The sequence below is a fragment of the Scatophagus argus genome, chromosome 5, assembly GCF_020382885.2.
Source record: "Scatophagus argus isolate fScaArg1 chromosome 5, fScaArg1.pri, whole genome shotgun sequence".
NCBI lineage: Eukaryota > Metazoa > Chordata > Actinopteri > Scatophagidae > Scatophagus > Scatophagus argus.
In genome coordinates, this window is record NC_058497.1 from 15,261,387 (window position 1) to 15,276,318 (window position 14,932).

At 40.1% G+C, this 14,932-nt stretch overlaps 1 protein-coding gene across 6 annotated transcripts in view; it reads left to right on the forward strand.

The window, feature by feature from the left end:
* Window positions 1–14,932, forward strand: part of dock10 (dedicator of cytokinesis 10) — a 62,949-nt gene that overhangs the window by 22,907 nt on the left and 25,110 nt on the right. For 5 of the 6 annotated variants that reach the window (XM_046389128.1, XM_046389125.1, XM_046389130.1 and 2 more), the window contains exons 2-8: window positions 7,557–7,676; window positions 9,609–9,698; window positions 10,592–10,674; window positions 12,388–12,460; window positions 12,747–12,887; window positions 13,021–13,155; window positions 14,137–14,323. In XM_046389128.1, the coding sequence (XP_046245084.1) occupies window positions 7,557–7,676; window positions 9,609–9,698; window positions 10,592–10,674; window positions 12,388–12,460; window positions 12,747–12,887; window positions 13,021–13,155; window positions 14,137–14,323 (829 nt within the window). Of the gene's footprint in view, window positions 1–4,686; window positions 4,969–7,556; window positions 7,677–9,608; window positions 9,699–10,591; window positions 10,675–12,387; window positions 12,461–12,746; window positions 12,888–13,020; window positions 13,156–14,136; window positions 14,324–14,932 lie in introns of those variants that run through there. The other variant, XM_046389127.1, reaches the window with a different exon arrangement.

A 14,932-nucleotide genomic window follows, 5' to 3' on the forward strand; every position in this document is an offset into this window, starting at 1 on the left:
TGCCTGCTGATTCTTGTCTAAGAAGTTGTTAAGTTTGTTTAAGAGCATGTGCTGATATATTCTGGCCAGACTGCACTAGAAACTTACAATATTCTAAAATGCAATCATTGTGGGAATAGTTTTTAACCTTAAATCAGTCACTCAAAAAGATGAGACCAAATTCTCAATTGCATTTATTGGTGTTAAGTTTCAAATGGCATGCAACTAGTGACATACCCCTGCATTTAGGGTGTTGGGTATGAAGAAAATGTATGAAAAACTACTGCTGTCATCTGCATGAAAGTGAAAATGTGTGTGATATGAGGCAACAGTATGCAGACAGGCAATACTAAAGGTCCAAGTATGGACCCGTGGGGAACTCCAAAAGTCAAATGCAATTTTGTTAAAATTCTAGTTTGAAGATATGAATGAAGCCAATTTAAAACTCCCAGCATTATATCCCTTATAGCTCAGAGGACATAAGTGCCATCTCTCAACTATGGTCAGAAAATCTCTTCAAAAGTTCGCCTGTGTTAAGCTGTGTTGGTTTTCAAGTTCTTAAAACACTGTTTGATCAAGTGGTTCAATATTTCCAATGTTAAATTAATTGAGAATATCATTATTAGTATATATTATCTATAACCGTTGGGACTGTGCAATGAATTTCATTTTATTCTTTTTATCTTGCTACTTATTTATTCCATTCTTTCTGCTTTTTTTATGTTGAGTTGTTTGTTGTTTTATTATGTCTTCTATCTTGTACCTTAGTCCCTTACCACAAAGAATTTCATGTGATTTTCGCTGTACAGCTGCGCAGTGACAATAAAGGCATCCTATCCTATAAAAGGTAAAACTGTGAACATTTGCTTGTAACATTGACTTCCATCAAGGATATAGCAGTGAAAGCGGAAAAAAAATACAGACTATGGATCTAGCACTCACATACTGTAAGTCGTTGTCTCCTCGCGGTCACAGATGCGGTACACACACCCTCTCTCCAAGCCTGACACACTGTCTACCCCCCGTCACTGAGACTGTCGTCAGGGAAACGGTGCAGGTCCCTCCGGCCTCTCTTTGGCCACTGTCCGTCTTCTTTTGGAAATGGCTTATTTAGACCTGAGCGACAATCTGTAATGCACTATTGGTAATTTAATCAGTCGTTGACAAGATGTGTGACTTTTGAGAATTATTTGTCCGTTCACTGTGGAAAGTGGAAAATGGTTTGCCAAGCGACCTTCACATGGCTGATTGGGCAGACTGAAATGGTTAAGCAGACAACTTCCTTAAAAACAGTGTAGTGTGTGTGTGAATGTGTTTTGGAAAAAGGCAAGAAAGTTAGAAAAAGACTAACTCAACACATCAGGTTTTCCCTAAGAGTAGATAAGACTGTTTTTCATCAGAGGAGCGACTTCTCTTCGAAGTATGAATCCCCATTAGTCCCACCATGTCTCTCCCAAACCCTGTATTGCTCTAATGATGTAAAGCAGATGGCTTCTGTCTAGTTTCCCCTTCTGTCTGCTGTCTCAGCTGTCTCTGTCGCCCTCTCTCCCCCTTTCTGTCTCTCGCTCTCTTACTCCCTATCAATCTTTCACACTATTTCTCTTCTTCCAAATGCCTCCCCTCTCAGTTTTGGTCACACTCTCCTCACATTTTTCCCATAACAGGATGATAAGCCCTTAATTCTGTGCTTTAGAATGACACAGACCAGCTTGTGCATATAATGCGCAAAGAGGTGATCCCTGTGCTTTCTCTCCATCTTTGTGTTAATCATTTCCCAACTTAGATTTATTCCGCTCCTCCTTTTTTTTTTTCCCCTTGCAGCGAATTTAGACCCCCCATCTGCATCTTCTGTCTCACTCCTTAGTTCACAGTTACACTGGAGGAAAGCCATGCTGTGAGCCATCAGTCTAGTGCTCTATTTGTGCCCTCCACACAGCTGTAGTTTACCAACATCAACGCCCACTCTATCTCACCCCTGCTAAGAGGGAGGGAGAGGGAGAGAAAACAGTGGAGCTGGGGACTGAGAGAGAGTAGTTAAAAGGGATGTTTAATAGGGTGAGAACAAGGGAGCAGGGAAGGGACGGAGAGAGAATCAAAGGCTGAAGAAATAAAGGAGGTGCGCCGCTGAGGATGTTTGATGAAATGAGGAAGCGATAGGAGGGGTTGAGAGGGAGGACTGGAGCGATGGAGCCAACTGAGGCAGCTGGTGCAGAACAGAGGACGGGTGGAGGGAGGAAGAGAAAAATTGAAAGAAGAGGTTGCTGCTGATGTTAGGGCCTAAAGGAGTGCAGTGCAAAGAGTGTAATTATGATTCACTGTCTCAGATGGAAAAACATCAAAGATTTATTAACAGTTATTAAATTAGGAAGACCTACATTTGATTAGGATTAATAATCTGAGACGTCTCGTCCTGATAGACGTCCGATAAATAGCGGAGTGTAGGTTGTTCTTATGAACACTGCAGTTGCAGTCATGTAGACCTCCGCTAAATGATAACATCTCAAATCAAAAGATGTGAAACAAATAAAAGATTCTTGCATTTTGCATATTTGGTTTTGACATTTACGTATGTGTCAAACAGCTTTTGCACATTAACCTCAAAAGTGGCTGTTGCTTACCAAAACCAAGTGCCATGAACCAATGTGACGTCCACATGGTACAGATTATAACACTTAACAGGAGAGTGTGAGGACCAATGAGCCATCTGAGGTCTGTTTAAATTGCTGCTAAAATGTTATGCTAAAACATTTCCAGTTCATTCAGGTTTACCTTGCATTTTGCATTTAATCAATCACAATCGAATATAGAAAAAAAGTACATTTTATCATTTAGCTCTTGGTCATTCAGATAATTCTGAGTAGTTTTAGTTTTTGCACAGGGGCCTCATTTATAAAGCAGACATAATCAGTTAAGTAAGTAATCAGAAAGCCACAGGTAAGTACTTAGTTGAACATGGAAGTGATCTTATCTCTAAGCAAACTCTTAAAGACTAAAACTTGATGTTAAATGTGTGTCAATGTCAAATGTAGTTACCAGACCAGTTATTTTTTGTATCAGGCACAGTTTGCTGCTCCACCTCCTTCAGTGCATCAACTATTTAACTTGCTTAACGCATGTTGTTTGGCTTTAACCTCATCTACCATCACTGTGATCTCATCTCCCAAACATTTTGATTTTCTATTTTGGCTCATGGTTATTCCTGGCAACCCCTCATTTGTGCTGGTATTATGCAAGAGGAAGTTCCAGATGTTTAAGTTTCAAATGGGATTCTTAACCTGATTAGTCGAAATATTGATCAGTCGATCGAAAAAATAAGCTGGCGTTTGTTTTGATAATGGCTTAATTTTTTCAGTCGTTATCAAACAAAACATTTGCAGGTTCCATTTTCTTAAATGTAAGGATTTGGTGCTTTTCTCCTGTCATTTATGATAGTAAATTAAGTCTTGGGTTGTTTGCTGTTGGCCCAAACATCAACATGGGCTCTGGGAAACTGTGATGAGCATTTTTCAGTGTTTTATAAACTAAACGATTAATCATGAAAATAATCAGCAGATTAATTGATAAAGAAAATAATCATTTGCAGCATTTTTTTTTCTGAATTAAACATAATGGGAAATGATCTCAAGAGTAAGTTCAAGTATAAACCAGTCAGTTAATGTTGTCTCTTCAGAAACTGGGAAGTCCCATACACTTTAAATAATCCAGAGACATTACTGTGAACAGTTTCTGTAGGAACTACTTTCTACCAAGAAACAGTCCTGTATATTAACAGCACTTGTCCCTATATGAAAACTCTTGTGAGTATGTTGTAGATTATTCAAAGTGAAGTGAGGACACTGTTTCGAGAATTATTTTTCAAAACTCTGAGCACCACAAGTGAAGTTTTGCCTCTATTGCATTTGGTTGGATGTATAAAATACAGTCATCTCATTGCAAATTAGTGAACTGACCCTTTAAAGTGGAATGACACAGTACATCAATTTGACTGTATCATTTAATCTATCAATGCCCCCCAAATCCCCTAATGGCTGAATTGTATGTGACAGGTATGCATATATATATATATATATATATATATATATATATATATATATATATATATATATATATATATATATATATTTTTTTTTTTTTTAGTTGTTTCCTCTTTTGCAGATTTCTGTTCTGCTCTGAGGTTGAATGCAGGGGAAGTGAATGTCAATGTGTGCACAGGCAAAAGTACAGAAAACATATTAATTTGTTCATTTATTTCAAAGGGAAACATGCCCCAGTGAATACATCTGTATGTTTAAGTCTGCGTTGTTTTGCAGACAGTTGGAGGAGCAGTTGGAGGAGGAGGAGGAGGGCAGTCTAGCCTTCGAACAGGAAGCTGATAGTTTACGTGATAGTTCATACATTTGTACGCAATGTGTGGCCTCATGCTGCGCTATTGATAAGTTTGGACAGAAGGAGATGAGATGTACGTGATAGTGCCTGACTGTAAGAGTGGTCTGTTGCTGTGCGTACGGTTAGTAATGTGGAGGGAAAACACACAGATAAACGCTGTCTAACATTATCTTCTCACTTCACCGAAAGTGAAAGACATTGGAAGTACGATGTGTAGAGAGCGGAGAGCGGCGTTGGCTGGTATCACATTTGCTGGGGCTTTTCTGTGCGTGTGTGTGTGTGTGTGTGTGAGAGTGTGTTGGACACCAAACACCAAACATCAACTTCCTCTACATCCACGTGTGCTGACACACACTCAGTGTTAGTTCTGCTTCTGATGGAGCACATGCCCTGCGATGTGCGCTTTGTTTAGTTCACTTTTAACTTAGCTAGCCCTTTTTTTTAATCTCCAGATAGTGGAACTTCTGCTGTTTTTTTTTGTGTGTGTGTGTGTAATACGGCACACACTTGATTCAGCTCACAATGAGCTTCAGGAGCAAAATCACCTTCAGGAAGAAAATAAAGAGCAAACGAGTGCGATCGGATTTCAACCGCATCAGTATTGTATGTATTCTCTTTCTGTCTCTGCCGGTTGTTTAGACTTCAGGTCACGTTCATGCTGCATTACACTGTCAGATGGTATTTACTGACTGTCACATGACTGTTATTTACGTACATGTTCATATGCTGTCAGCCATAGTCATAATTGTGATCTATACAGCTTTAATGATTAATAGCCCACACTCAGTGGCCATTATACTGTAAAAGTGTCTGTGTGCTTCATTATCTCCTCTTCTGAAGATTCGTTCATTACACTACATTGAGTCAGGCTCTATGACAGGGAGAGAGAAGAAGGAATGCTTTGAAGTTGACATCTTAAATGATGTGTGGATTGATGATGCACACCTAGCAGAGCTAATGCCTGTGTCTGTGTGACGGGTGTCATCTCGTGAGGGCAAAGCCAGAATTTCCCCTCAAACACTTGCTCTGATGTCACATGGGTTCGCATAGGAAAACCCCATGCTTAATACTAAGTGTCCGTCTGTGGCTTTTGTCGTTTGTCTGTCTGAATCTCATTTATCTGCTTGTGGTTCCGTCTAAAAACAGACAACTGATCAATTTCCACTGTCGAATCAATCGATTTTGATCTGTTGAGTATTTTGTTCAATTCGCTGATTAATTGTGTCTTTAAGACATGCCAGAATTTAGTAATAATTAAAAAATATGTATATTATTACAGTATTACTATTACATTTTCAGTTTTGTCCGACCGGCGCATTTTTTGCTAATTAACATAACTGATTCAAAAGATTAATCCTTTATTATTTGACAGTAGTTTAACTGCAGGTGACTACTTTGCAGGTCTGAATGGAGAACAGATCGTGCTGTATGAATCGACATACTTATTTATAATACTGCATATGTCTAAATATTAAGAGCACACAGTTTGGGTGGTAAGGGCTGTCCTAAAATGTACATCACTTTCAGTTGAGTTACAGTCTTGCTTCCCCCCCGCGCTCACTCTTGTGCTGAGAGGCCTGTTCTGGCTGTTGTTAGGTGCAGTGTGTACAAGCTCCGGTCTGCACTGTATGCATGTGAACCAAACCAAAGATCATTACTTCCTCTGCCTGCCTCACCACAGCCTGCTTCAGCTCTCGCTTTGCTGCTGTTGTGTGTTCTTTGAATGACAGAAGCAATTTACCGTTGTCCTCTATCTGCAGAAACCACCTATAAGATCTTGTTTGTTTTAAGTGACTCACTGACCAGTGGCATAATCCTTCAACACAGTTTTCAGTCTGTTTGAGCTAAGAGAAGGTTAGCGTGTAAAGGATTTGTTTCGTCTGAAGCACATCACCATTTCTAGTTCTAGTTTGGTTGTTCACACGCTGGGCGTGTTAAATGAGGTTTGGAAGGACTGTGTGAAAACAGACCTTCACATATAGAAGCAACTGTTGCACTCCTGTGTGTGATGTTTCCATGGCTGTAAAGAGTACGTAGGCCTGGTTTCTTGACAAAGTTTTCATTTACTGAATGAAACATCCACTCAGTCCTCCTGCATCATGTTGTGTGCCTGGTTGAATGAAGCTGTACAGATATAACAAAAAAAGATATAGTATAACACTTAGTGTCAGAAGTGTTATACTATATCTTAAATTGCATTGTGCTGTATGGTGGGGCAGAACCTGACTTCAGTTTCAGCTGCGGTTGTGGTGCTACTTCCTTTTTGATTCTTTTAGGTTTTTAATGATGTCATGGCAAAACACAGAAAATGGCTGTATTTGCCATGGATACGGCTTTTAATAAAATCCTGCTGTAAGAATAGAGAGTTTACCTTTTGCTTTTTCAGTATCTGGTAATAGATATGAGATATGACATAAAAATAGCTTTCAATAGGGTTGGGAAATCTTCAGTGTCAAGTTAATACCTGATTTACAGTGCAAACGTCAAAACATGGAGTTTTATGTGTTAAACTTTCCACTGTCCTTTCCCCTTTTTTGTGAACGCGATATCTCCAGAGTGCATCGGGCTGATCAGAATTTCGTGGCTGAAAGTCACTGTGACCTTGGAAAACACATTTTTAGCCAACATCATAATGTTTTCTGTCCTTCATTCGACAGCATAATTCAAGAACAGAAGGAGGTTTTGACCGTATTTCACATTTGGTCACATACTGAATTGGTGACTGTAATCTTGGGTGCTCACCTTCAAACTGTGCTGGCTGTCCAGACCATCTGTGCTGCTGGGTGGAAGATGTGTGTGTGTGTGTGTGTGTGAAGCAACCACATTTTAGAATTTGTAGCTTTTTTTGCAGCAGCATCCATATTTGAATCATTGGTGTCCATCACAGGCTCACTGGCTTTGCTGATATTGAGCTTGTCGTTGCACCATGTGGAAAAGCTCTCAGTCAGTCACTTAAATGAGAGTCTGGACAGACATGGACGTAAACTGCAACAAGGCGGTACTTTACTAACTTTATTTTGGGCGTGAGTGAGTTTGAAAATGTTGCTAATCAGGAAATATTTCATTACTCTGACCACTCTGAACTTTTTTTGTACCACTTGTTTTATTGTATCTTATCGTGTTTTTGTATTTACATTTGATAGTCAGACGAATGAGTACTGATCACATGTCTGTGTCGTGTTCACATGCAGCAAGAGAAGCCTAAGCTGATCGACCCTCTTGACTACGAGACTGTCATCTCTGAACTGGGGGATGAGTTGAAGGAAGACCCTCTCAGAGACCTGCTCCTGTTCCCTGACAATGATTTCTCGGTAAGTGTGAGTGTGTGATGGCCTGATGTTTCAGTGGTTAACACAGACACAGAACAAGAACATTTTCAGTTTAAGTCTGAGTGTGCATGTTTTTCACAGGCACAGATCAGGGGGGAAAAATCCAGATGTTCAGTTGACAGTGATGTGAACAGCAGCTTTTCTGCACATTTATGAAGCTGTTACAGTTGTTGGCTGCAGCAAACCTCATGGTGCCTTGTTCTGCGTCATACATGAGGATATCCTGTCATGCTATGGACAGCACCTGGTACTGTAATAGATAAGAATAAGACCATTCAATTTAACTCAGAGTATCTTTAATTTCAACACATATGCAATTGATTTGTATTATTTAATCGAAAGAGATTTTTGCAGAAACAAAATTTCTCATATATTCTTTTGAAAGGAAGTGAAGCTGCAAAGAACACACACAGACCTGTTAATGGTAAATAAGGCAAAGATAAATCACTGCTGCTCTGTTCTTTCTCCTCTAAGCTCTTTGTTTCACTTTCGTTATCCCGCTGTGTTTTGGACGGGTTTTAATCAGGATCAGACATGCTGGGTTTGACTTTGACTAAGCTAAACCTGAGACCTCATAATAAATCGATTAAGGATACATCTACAAAAATTCCCTCACATCTGTTGTAACATTAGGTAAAGTGTATTGCAGAGGCTAAAGTGGGCTTCTACTCTTGTCATGACTGGAGCAAGAAGAATTTGTATAAACCTCACCAATTTATATACCAAAAAATACACACATCTGTACCAAAATCTTTCCCTCAGTCCATTATTCACTATTTAGTAGATTTAGAAGATAGTAGAACTATTTAGAGTAGTTTTTATTTAGAGTGAGAGTACTGAATTAAGATTTAAGACGTATGCGGATTATCGTCATTTTTTGTCATCGCTGACTGGTGTAGATTAATTTTTATGTCTATAAAATGCAGCATGTTACGGTGTGGGATTGTTAACAGAATGTAGATGGTATGTTGTTTGAAATGGAACACGTCACTCCTCCTCCTCTTTTCCGCTCCAGCATGCCTCACTTATTCACACTAACCATGCATGTTATGCATTAAAGTCTTTTCATTACAGCCAACTATTTATTCTCTCTGACTTCCTCTAGCTCTTTGTTTATTTGTACATTCATTACTGTGCTAATGCATTTCTGCAGATGCAGATGCACTGCACATTAGGATGACCTAATTGGCTCATTGTGGTAAAGGGAGACATTTGTTTGTGGTCCCCTGGAGTTGTAGCTTTTTGTAGCTGGTTCCCTGCCCTGTCTGGCAGCAACCCAGCATCTTCTGATTTTCTTTGTCTGTGTAGCCTACGGTCAGCCTCTAAAATTGTAAGCAAAGGCAGCTTGGCGGAGTATTGCTAATGCACAAAAGGCATTTACTAGACTTGCTTAGTTGCCAGTTGGTTAGCGAGCTCAGCGCTCTACACTGTTGATTGGGTGGTTTAAATCAAAGTCTGTCTCTGTTCACACAGAGAGATCTTAAATGCTGACCTGTTTTCATTTGCATTCTTGCTACAAGAATAAAAGAATATGCTTGTGTTTCTTTCGGACTCTGGTCCTTAAAGATTGAATGTTGATTTTCTGTCTTCATGGGTCGTAAAATATTCTTTATGTAATTAAAGCTCCACGATTCATAGGTTGAGTTATTAGTTGTAGGTACTGAGAAAGGGAGATAGTGCTTTCACTTGAATTATTCATCTTAGCTGCAATAAAGCTGGCCAGAAAGAATTTCAAGAAGAAGGAATTAATGAATATTACATCAATATGCTAACTTTTTACGTGTCCTTTCCATTGCAGGTGTTACTATCTAACCAGTAAAGCTTAGTAAGAGTGTACAGCCATGTGAGGCTGGACCCAGGCACAGTGGTATTTTGAGTTAAATGCTAACAAAAACATCCCTTTTATCCCTCCAGGTATCCACTGTGCCTCAGGAGAGTCGAACTCTCAAGTCAACTGTTCCAGAGGCGGCAGAGCTACAGGCTGAATGTCTGCTGGTCAGACAGGTAAGATGTGTGTGTGTGTGTGTGTGTGTATGTATGTGTAGGAGTTAACTGAGGCCCCTGTGGCTTGGAACAAAAACAGTTTCAGTTGGTGTTGGTTAGGTTTTGTCAGTTTGTTGGCACTTCTTAATATAGGACATCCTGATGTCAGTGGAGCAGTTTCACCATAGCTCTACAATAAACCAGACGTGTGTATCTTCATATGTGTTTACCTCTGTCTGTGTATGTGTGTCTGTTAATAGGCTGGGGCCAGTAGGACTTAGTTCAGATCGAGCTGGCAGAATCTAAAGGACTCAGTGGAGAATTAATATCTGTGTAGAAGGAAACTCCCCAGACAATACTGTCACAGCTTATTGGACACTAGCATGTGTGTGCCTGATTCTCTTTGTGTTTGTGTGTGTGTTGTCCCTTCTGAGGTCGATATTGTAGTTGATAATCTGTTTGGCCTGTTTATAATTTGTGACATTGTTCACAAAAGATTACAATCTTTCCAGACAAATGGATTAAAGAGATAGCTGCCTTACGGTCTTTGTGACTTGTGGTCGTACAATGCATGGTAATAGTATACACCCTGTGAGAGTGCTACTTCAACCCTTGAGACAGACAAGTAATCTATTAAGATGATACGATATCTTTATTTGCAGATTCTTTAGGGACAGAGTCTCGCTTCAGTTCCGTTTTATAATTTGAAATAATCTGATAATGAATCTGATCCTGCATATCAGGAACTCAGCCTCGGGAGGGCTGCAGTCTGACTGTACTTTGACGGTAGTGTAGCCGTCTTCATTGTCCGCAGACTTTCCAGCAGCCCCCAGGTCCATTTTTCCCGGAGAGGCCATCATTTTGGAAAGTTAATATTTAATCTTAATCAATTTAATCTCCATCCTCTCCTACAGGCCTGTAAATATTACAACTCTGAGCTAAATGTGGTCCAGTTCAAGTATGACGACTATGCTGGAGACTACCGCCTGCTGCCCAGGTAATACACTTTGCCTTTACTCTGTCACCCTTCCCACTGTGTCTGCTGTATGGGATTTAAAGGCACAGCTAATCATTCCTGGAGTTATGCTTACTTTTTTGCAGAAAGTGAGCTAATAGGATTTATGCACATCTGTTTGTTCTGTACGAAGCTACTGGAGATGGTTAGCTTAGCTTAGCATAAAGACTGGAAGCAGAGGAGAAACAGCTACAACTTTTTGAAGTCTTGAAATAGTTTGGCACATAAAAACAACTGGCCATTTGCACGCTTTTGTTTTTGTGCTTGTCAAACCAGCAAAATACAACAAGTGAAGTGAAAGCTTTCATCTTTACCTTGCAGACGTCAGAGTGGCACCAATCTTCTTATCTCGTGTGAAAATGAAAATGAACCATAACCTGCCATAACTTGCAGGTTTTATAGAGCTGGGTATCAAATCTTAACACATTTTTGATCTGAAATGTGGAGCTGACTTTATTTGACTGTCAAGTCCTGAAATGTTCTTATAGAGTTTGAAATGTACTTATATAGTTTTCTTTGCTGTTACACCAATATTACATTAATCATGTCAGTACACCCCTGTAAGGTATGTTCTCTTATGTATAATTGTTTTATACTATACTTTATTTTACAGTACACTGTATGATGATATGGCAGTTTAAAAATGTCAATTCACATTTGTTTGATTTCCTGACTTGATTAAAGACATGCTGGACTTTTTATCTCACAAACACAAACACCCAGAAGTCACCCTTCACATCAAAGAAGCCTTAATTTATTACACTGAGGTGAAAGGTCATTAACAAGAGCAAGATGGTGGCCGTAGTTGAGTGAGAATGAAGAATGGAAGACTGAGGAAAGTCCACACACAAATGTTAACTTTCAGTGACCCCTTTTTCATGTCAGTCAGTGCGTTATTAATTTAAATCAGGCTGTCAGTCAGTCACCTGGAGTTGTGTCAGTCCCAGTGAGACTGACCCAGAGCAGACCTGCAGTTACTGCTCTCAGCCCACAGGAATGTCGTTGTTCTGTCCCATGGGTTACCACTATATCCCTTCAGTTAGTTCACATAACCTCTGAACTGACAACCAAGTTGAACTGTGAACCAAGCTTCAGCCTAAACATCACAGCACAGTCATACAAACTTATGCTGTCTCTGTAGCTGTGAAAAAGCTAACCAACTATAAACTAACATGCTGTAAGCTTATACATTTGTAGTAAAATACACCATGTGTGGTTGTCATCAGTGTGATAAAGTGGTGTGATCTTCATCTGTGCACGCCAACATTAGCATTCCTCTGTCAGTGGCCGACCCGCAATCTTCTAAACATAGCCTTCTTAAAAGATTTTTTTCAGGCAGCTTTTTTTTTTTTTTTTAACAACCATGCGACTTTTAGCAGAGGGTTGTTCCAGTCTCGTCCTCCACAGACTGCTGCCTCGCTGTCTGCAGCTCACAGCACACACACAAAGGCAATTTATCCCAGTGCTCACACACAAAGACTACTCGGCCTGTGAAGCCAGTGGAGCGGGATCGAGTGAGGACTACCTATTGTTGACTCCTGACAGAGAACGATGGAGCAGAGTCAGCCACCCACACTCTTTTGCACTACTCAGAGTGGATTAATTAAATTCCTGAAATCACTTTCTCTTTCCATCAATATATTTCATTATCATAGTTCCACATGTGTCTTCTCTTCTTCTCCCATCTCTTCGCAGGAAACTGTACAAAGCAGAGAAGCTGCCATCCCATTCTTTTGAGATTGACTATGAGGACATGGACAAGGATGAGGTCAGTAATGACCACCTTCTTTACAAATGCTTTCAGAATGAATGCATTACATACTGGATACATCCTGAGCATCATGTTAAAATTAGTTTAGCGCGCCCTTAAAGCCGTTAAAATATACTTTACAGGAGCAGTTAGCTCATTACAGGTCAGCTGAATTATGACCATAATTCAGCGAATGGTCGTCCTAAGATAGGAAGAGTCTCCTTTTCACTATTGATCATCTGCTCCTCTCTGTCAGCGGGATGAATGGAAAGCTAATGTATCTGATACTATTTATGGTTTACAGGATACCACCTCCCTGTCCTCGTCCAAAGGGGGAGGGGGAGGTGGCGGTGGTGGAGGAGGGGGAGGCGTTGGTGTGTTTCGGTCAGGCTGGCTCTACAAAGGGAACTTCAACAGCACTGTCAACAATAGCATCACTGTCCGGGTGAGGAAATCACTGATCCTCTCCCTTATTATGCACATACACAGACAGAAAGACATGCTTTATTTACCCTGGTTTACCATGACTTTGTCCCTGCACCTGATTAATGTATATCATCCTTATTCTATCTATGCAGTCTTTCAAGAGGAGATATTTCCAGCTCACCCAGTTGACCGATAACTCCTACATCATGAACTTCTACAAAGATGAGAAAATCTCCAAGGAACCGAAAGGCTGCATTTTCCTTGACTCGTGCACTGGTGTGGTACAGGTGGGTTTTAATACAATCATATAAATAAGACTGCAACACTGTGTACATTGTAAATATACATACTAATATCTCTAGAGTGATGCAGGGAGATTTTTTGAAGCTTTCTTTTCTCCAAGTTGATCGCACACTGCCACAGAGCAAGAAGCTTCTGACTGCAAGAAAAAAGCAGACCAAGACCAAGCATCTGAAAACTTCATTACATTGCTTCAAATTTTGTGTATCATGTAAGCTTTCATTCACAAACTTGGTGACGCTGTGTCTTCCAGTTGTACTGGTGTAACGTGCTGCTGGCAGCATGATAATGTTGGGCACAATGACACCACATGCCTGTGGCTATTTATTTATTTATTTATTTATTTATTTATTTATTTATTCTTTCTTGACTTATGTGCCAGTGACTGACAAACCTCATGCATGTCCTCTGCATGCTGTTTAAAGATGCAGTTTTCTAGTTTAGTTTCCGGGTATTCTCAGTGTGGGTTTGGGTTGAGGCCTTTCTTAAGACCGTAGTGAAAACGAGCATTAATCTTTATTGTGCTTTTGTCCATGGCAATTTAATTGTGTGCACCCTTGATCTGTTTGTCTTAGTGTAGAGGAGAGTGTTAATGATAATTTAATTTTAAATAGGAAAATAAAATAGGAATGACACCAAACAAAGCTTACATAGGACTTCCTGTTTACAAGTTCCTGCAGACGTGGCAGATGAATGAAACTGTGCACGCTGTATTTTTGCACAAGTTCCAAAACATCATTTTATTGTTCTCATTTAAAATGTCCATGTCAGAAAACTGTGAAGGAACACTTTTTTTTCACTCATTCAGAAACTAAGCTACACTCGCTCAAGTTTATGGTTCAATGTGTATTGCAATCAAAAACTGCATGTGTTAGGAGTCATATTTTCCAAAAAACTGAAACAAGCTGTGGTTCCGTGGTGTAACCACCTAACCTATCCCATCAATCCTTCCATTCATCTCACTGAAGAATAACCGTCTAAGGAAACATGCCTTTGAGCTGAAGATGAACGAGGTTACATACTTCGTGCTGGCTGCGGAGAGTGAACAGGACATGGAGGAGTGGATTAGTACGTTGACCCGCATCTTACAGATCAGTCCCCACGACGGTCCGGCCCCTGATCGCAAGAGTCTGGACCTCACCGACCATCGGCAGGGTGAGATTATATCTGTGTGACTGTATCTCTGCAGAGAGAAGGTGCTGAAAAACTTTGGAAATTGCAAAGGGGATGGAAGCAGAAATGGTAATTTGGAGGAAAGATTAAGAGGGGATTTTAGCATAATTCCAATTCAAGTATAAGTCATGATCCCATTAAGAGAGGAGTGATCTTATACTCTGTGTCAGCAAAAACGTAACCTTTTCCTCTCTGTCTGTCTTACTCTACCTAAATAACATCCACCATCTTGTCATGACGTTAAAGGGGAATTTCTGCCAGGTTAGTATTCGGTCCGTAATGTTACTAACAGGAAATGAAGCCTGACTCCAACCTTGACTCCACCTTTGTTTAATACAACATAGCTTGTCATTAAAGAAAATGTACTTGCAAGCAAAAGCAATAAAACTCCACCGTATGTGCCAGCTCTATGGGAGCTTGGACGTAAGGACAACAGCCTGTAACATAACACACCCTGATGGAGCACTGAGACTTGGCCTGTTGAAAAGTGGTGGAATGATGTAATAGCCTCAACCGACATGGCTCTGTGGTCTGTGAGTATGCCCCTAAATCAGGCTGCGAGCATTTTGTGACCTACCATTAATGAGCCAT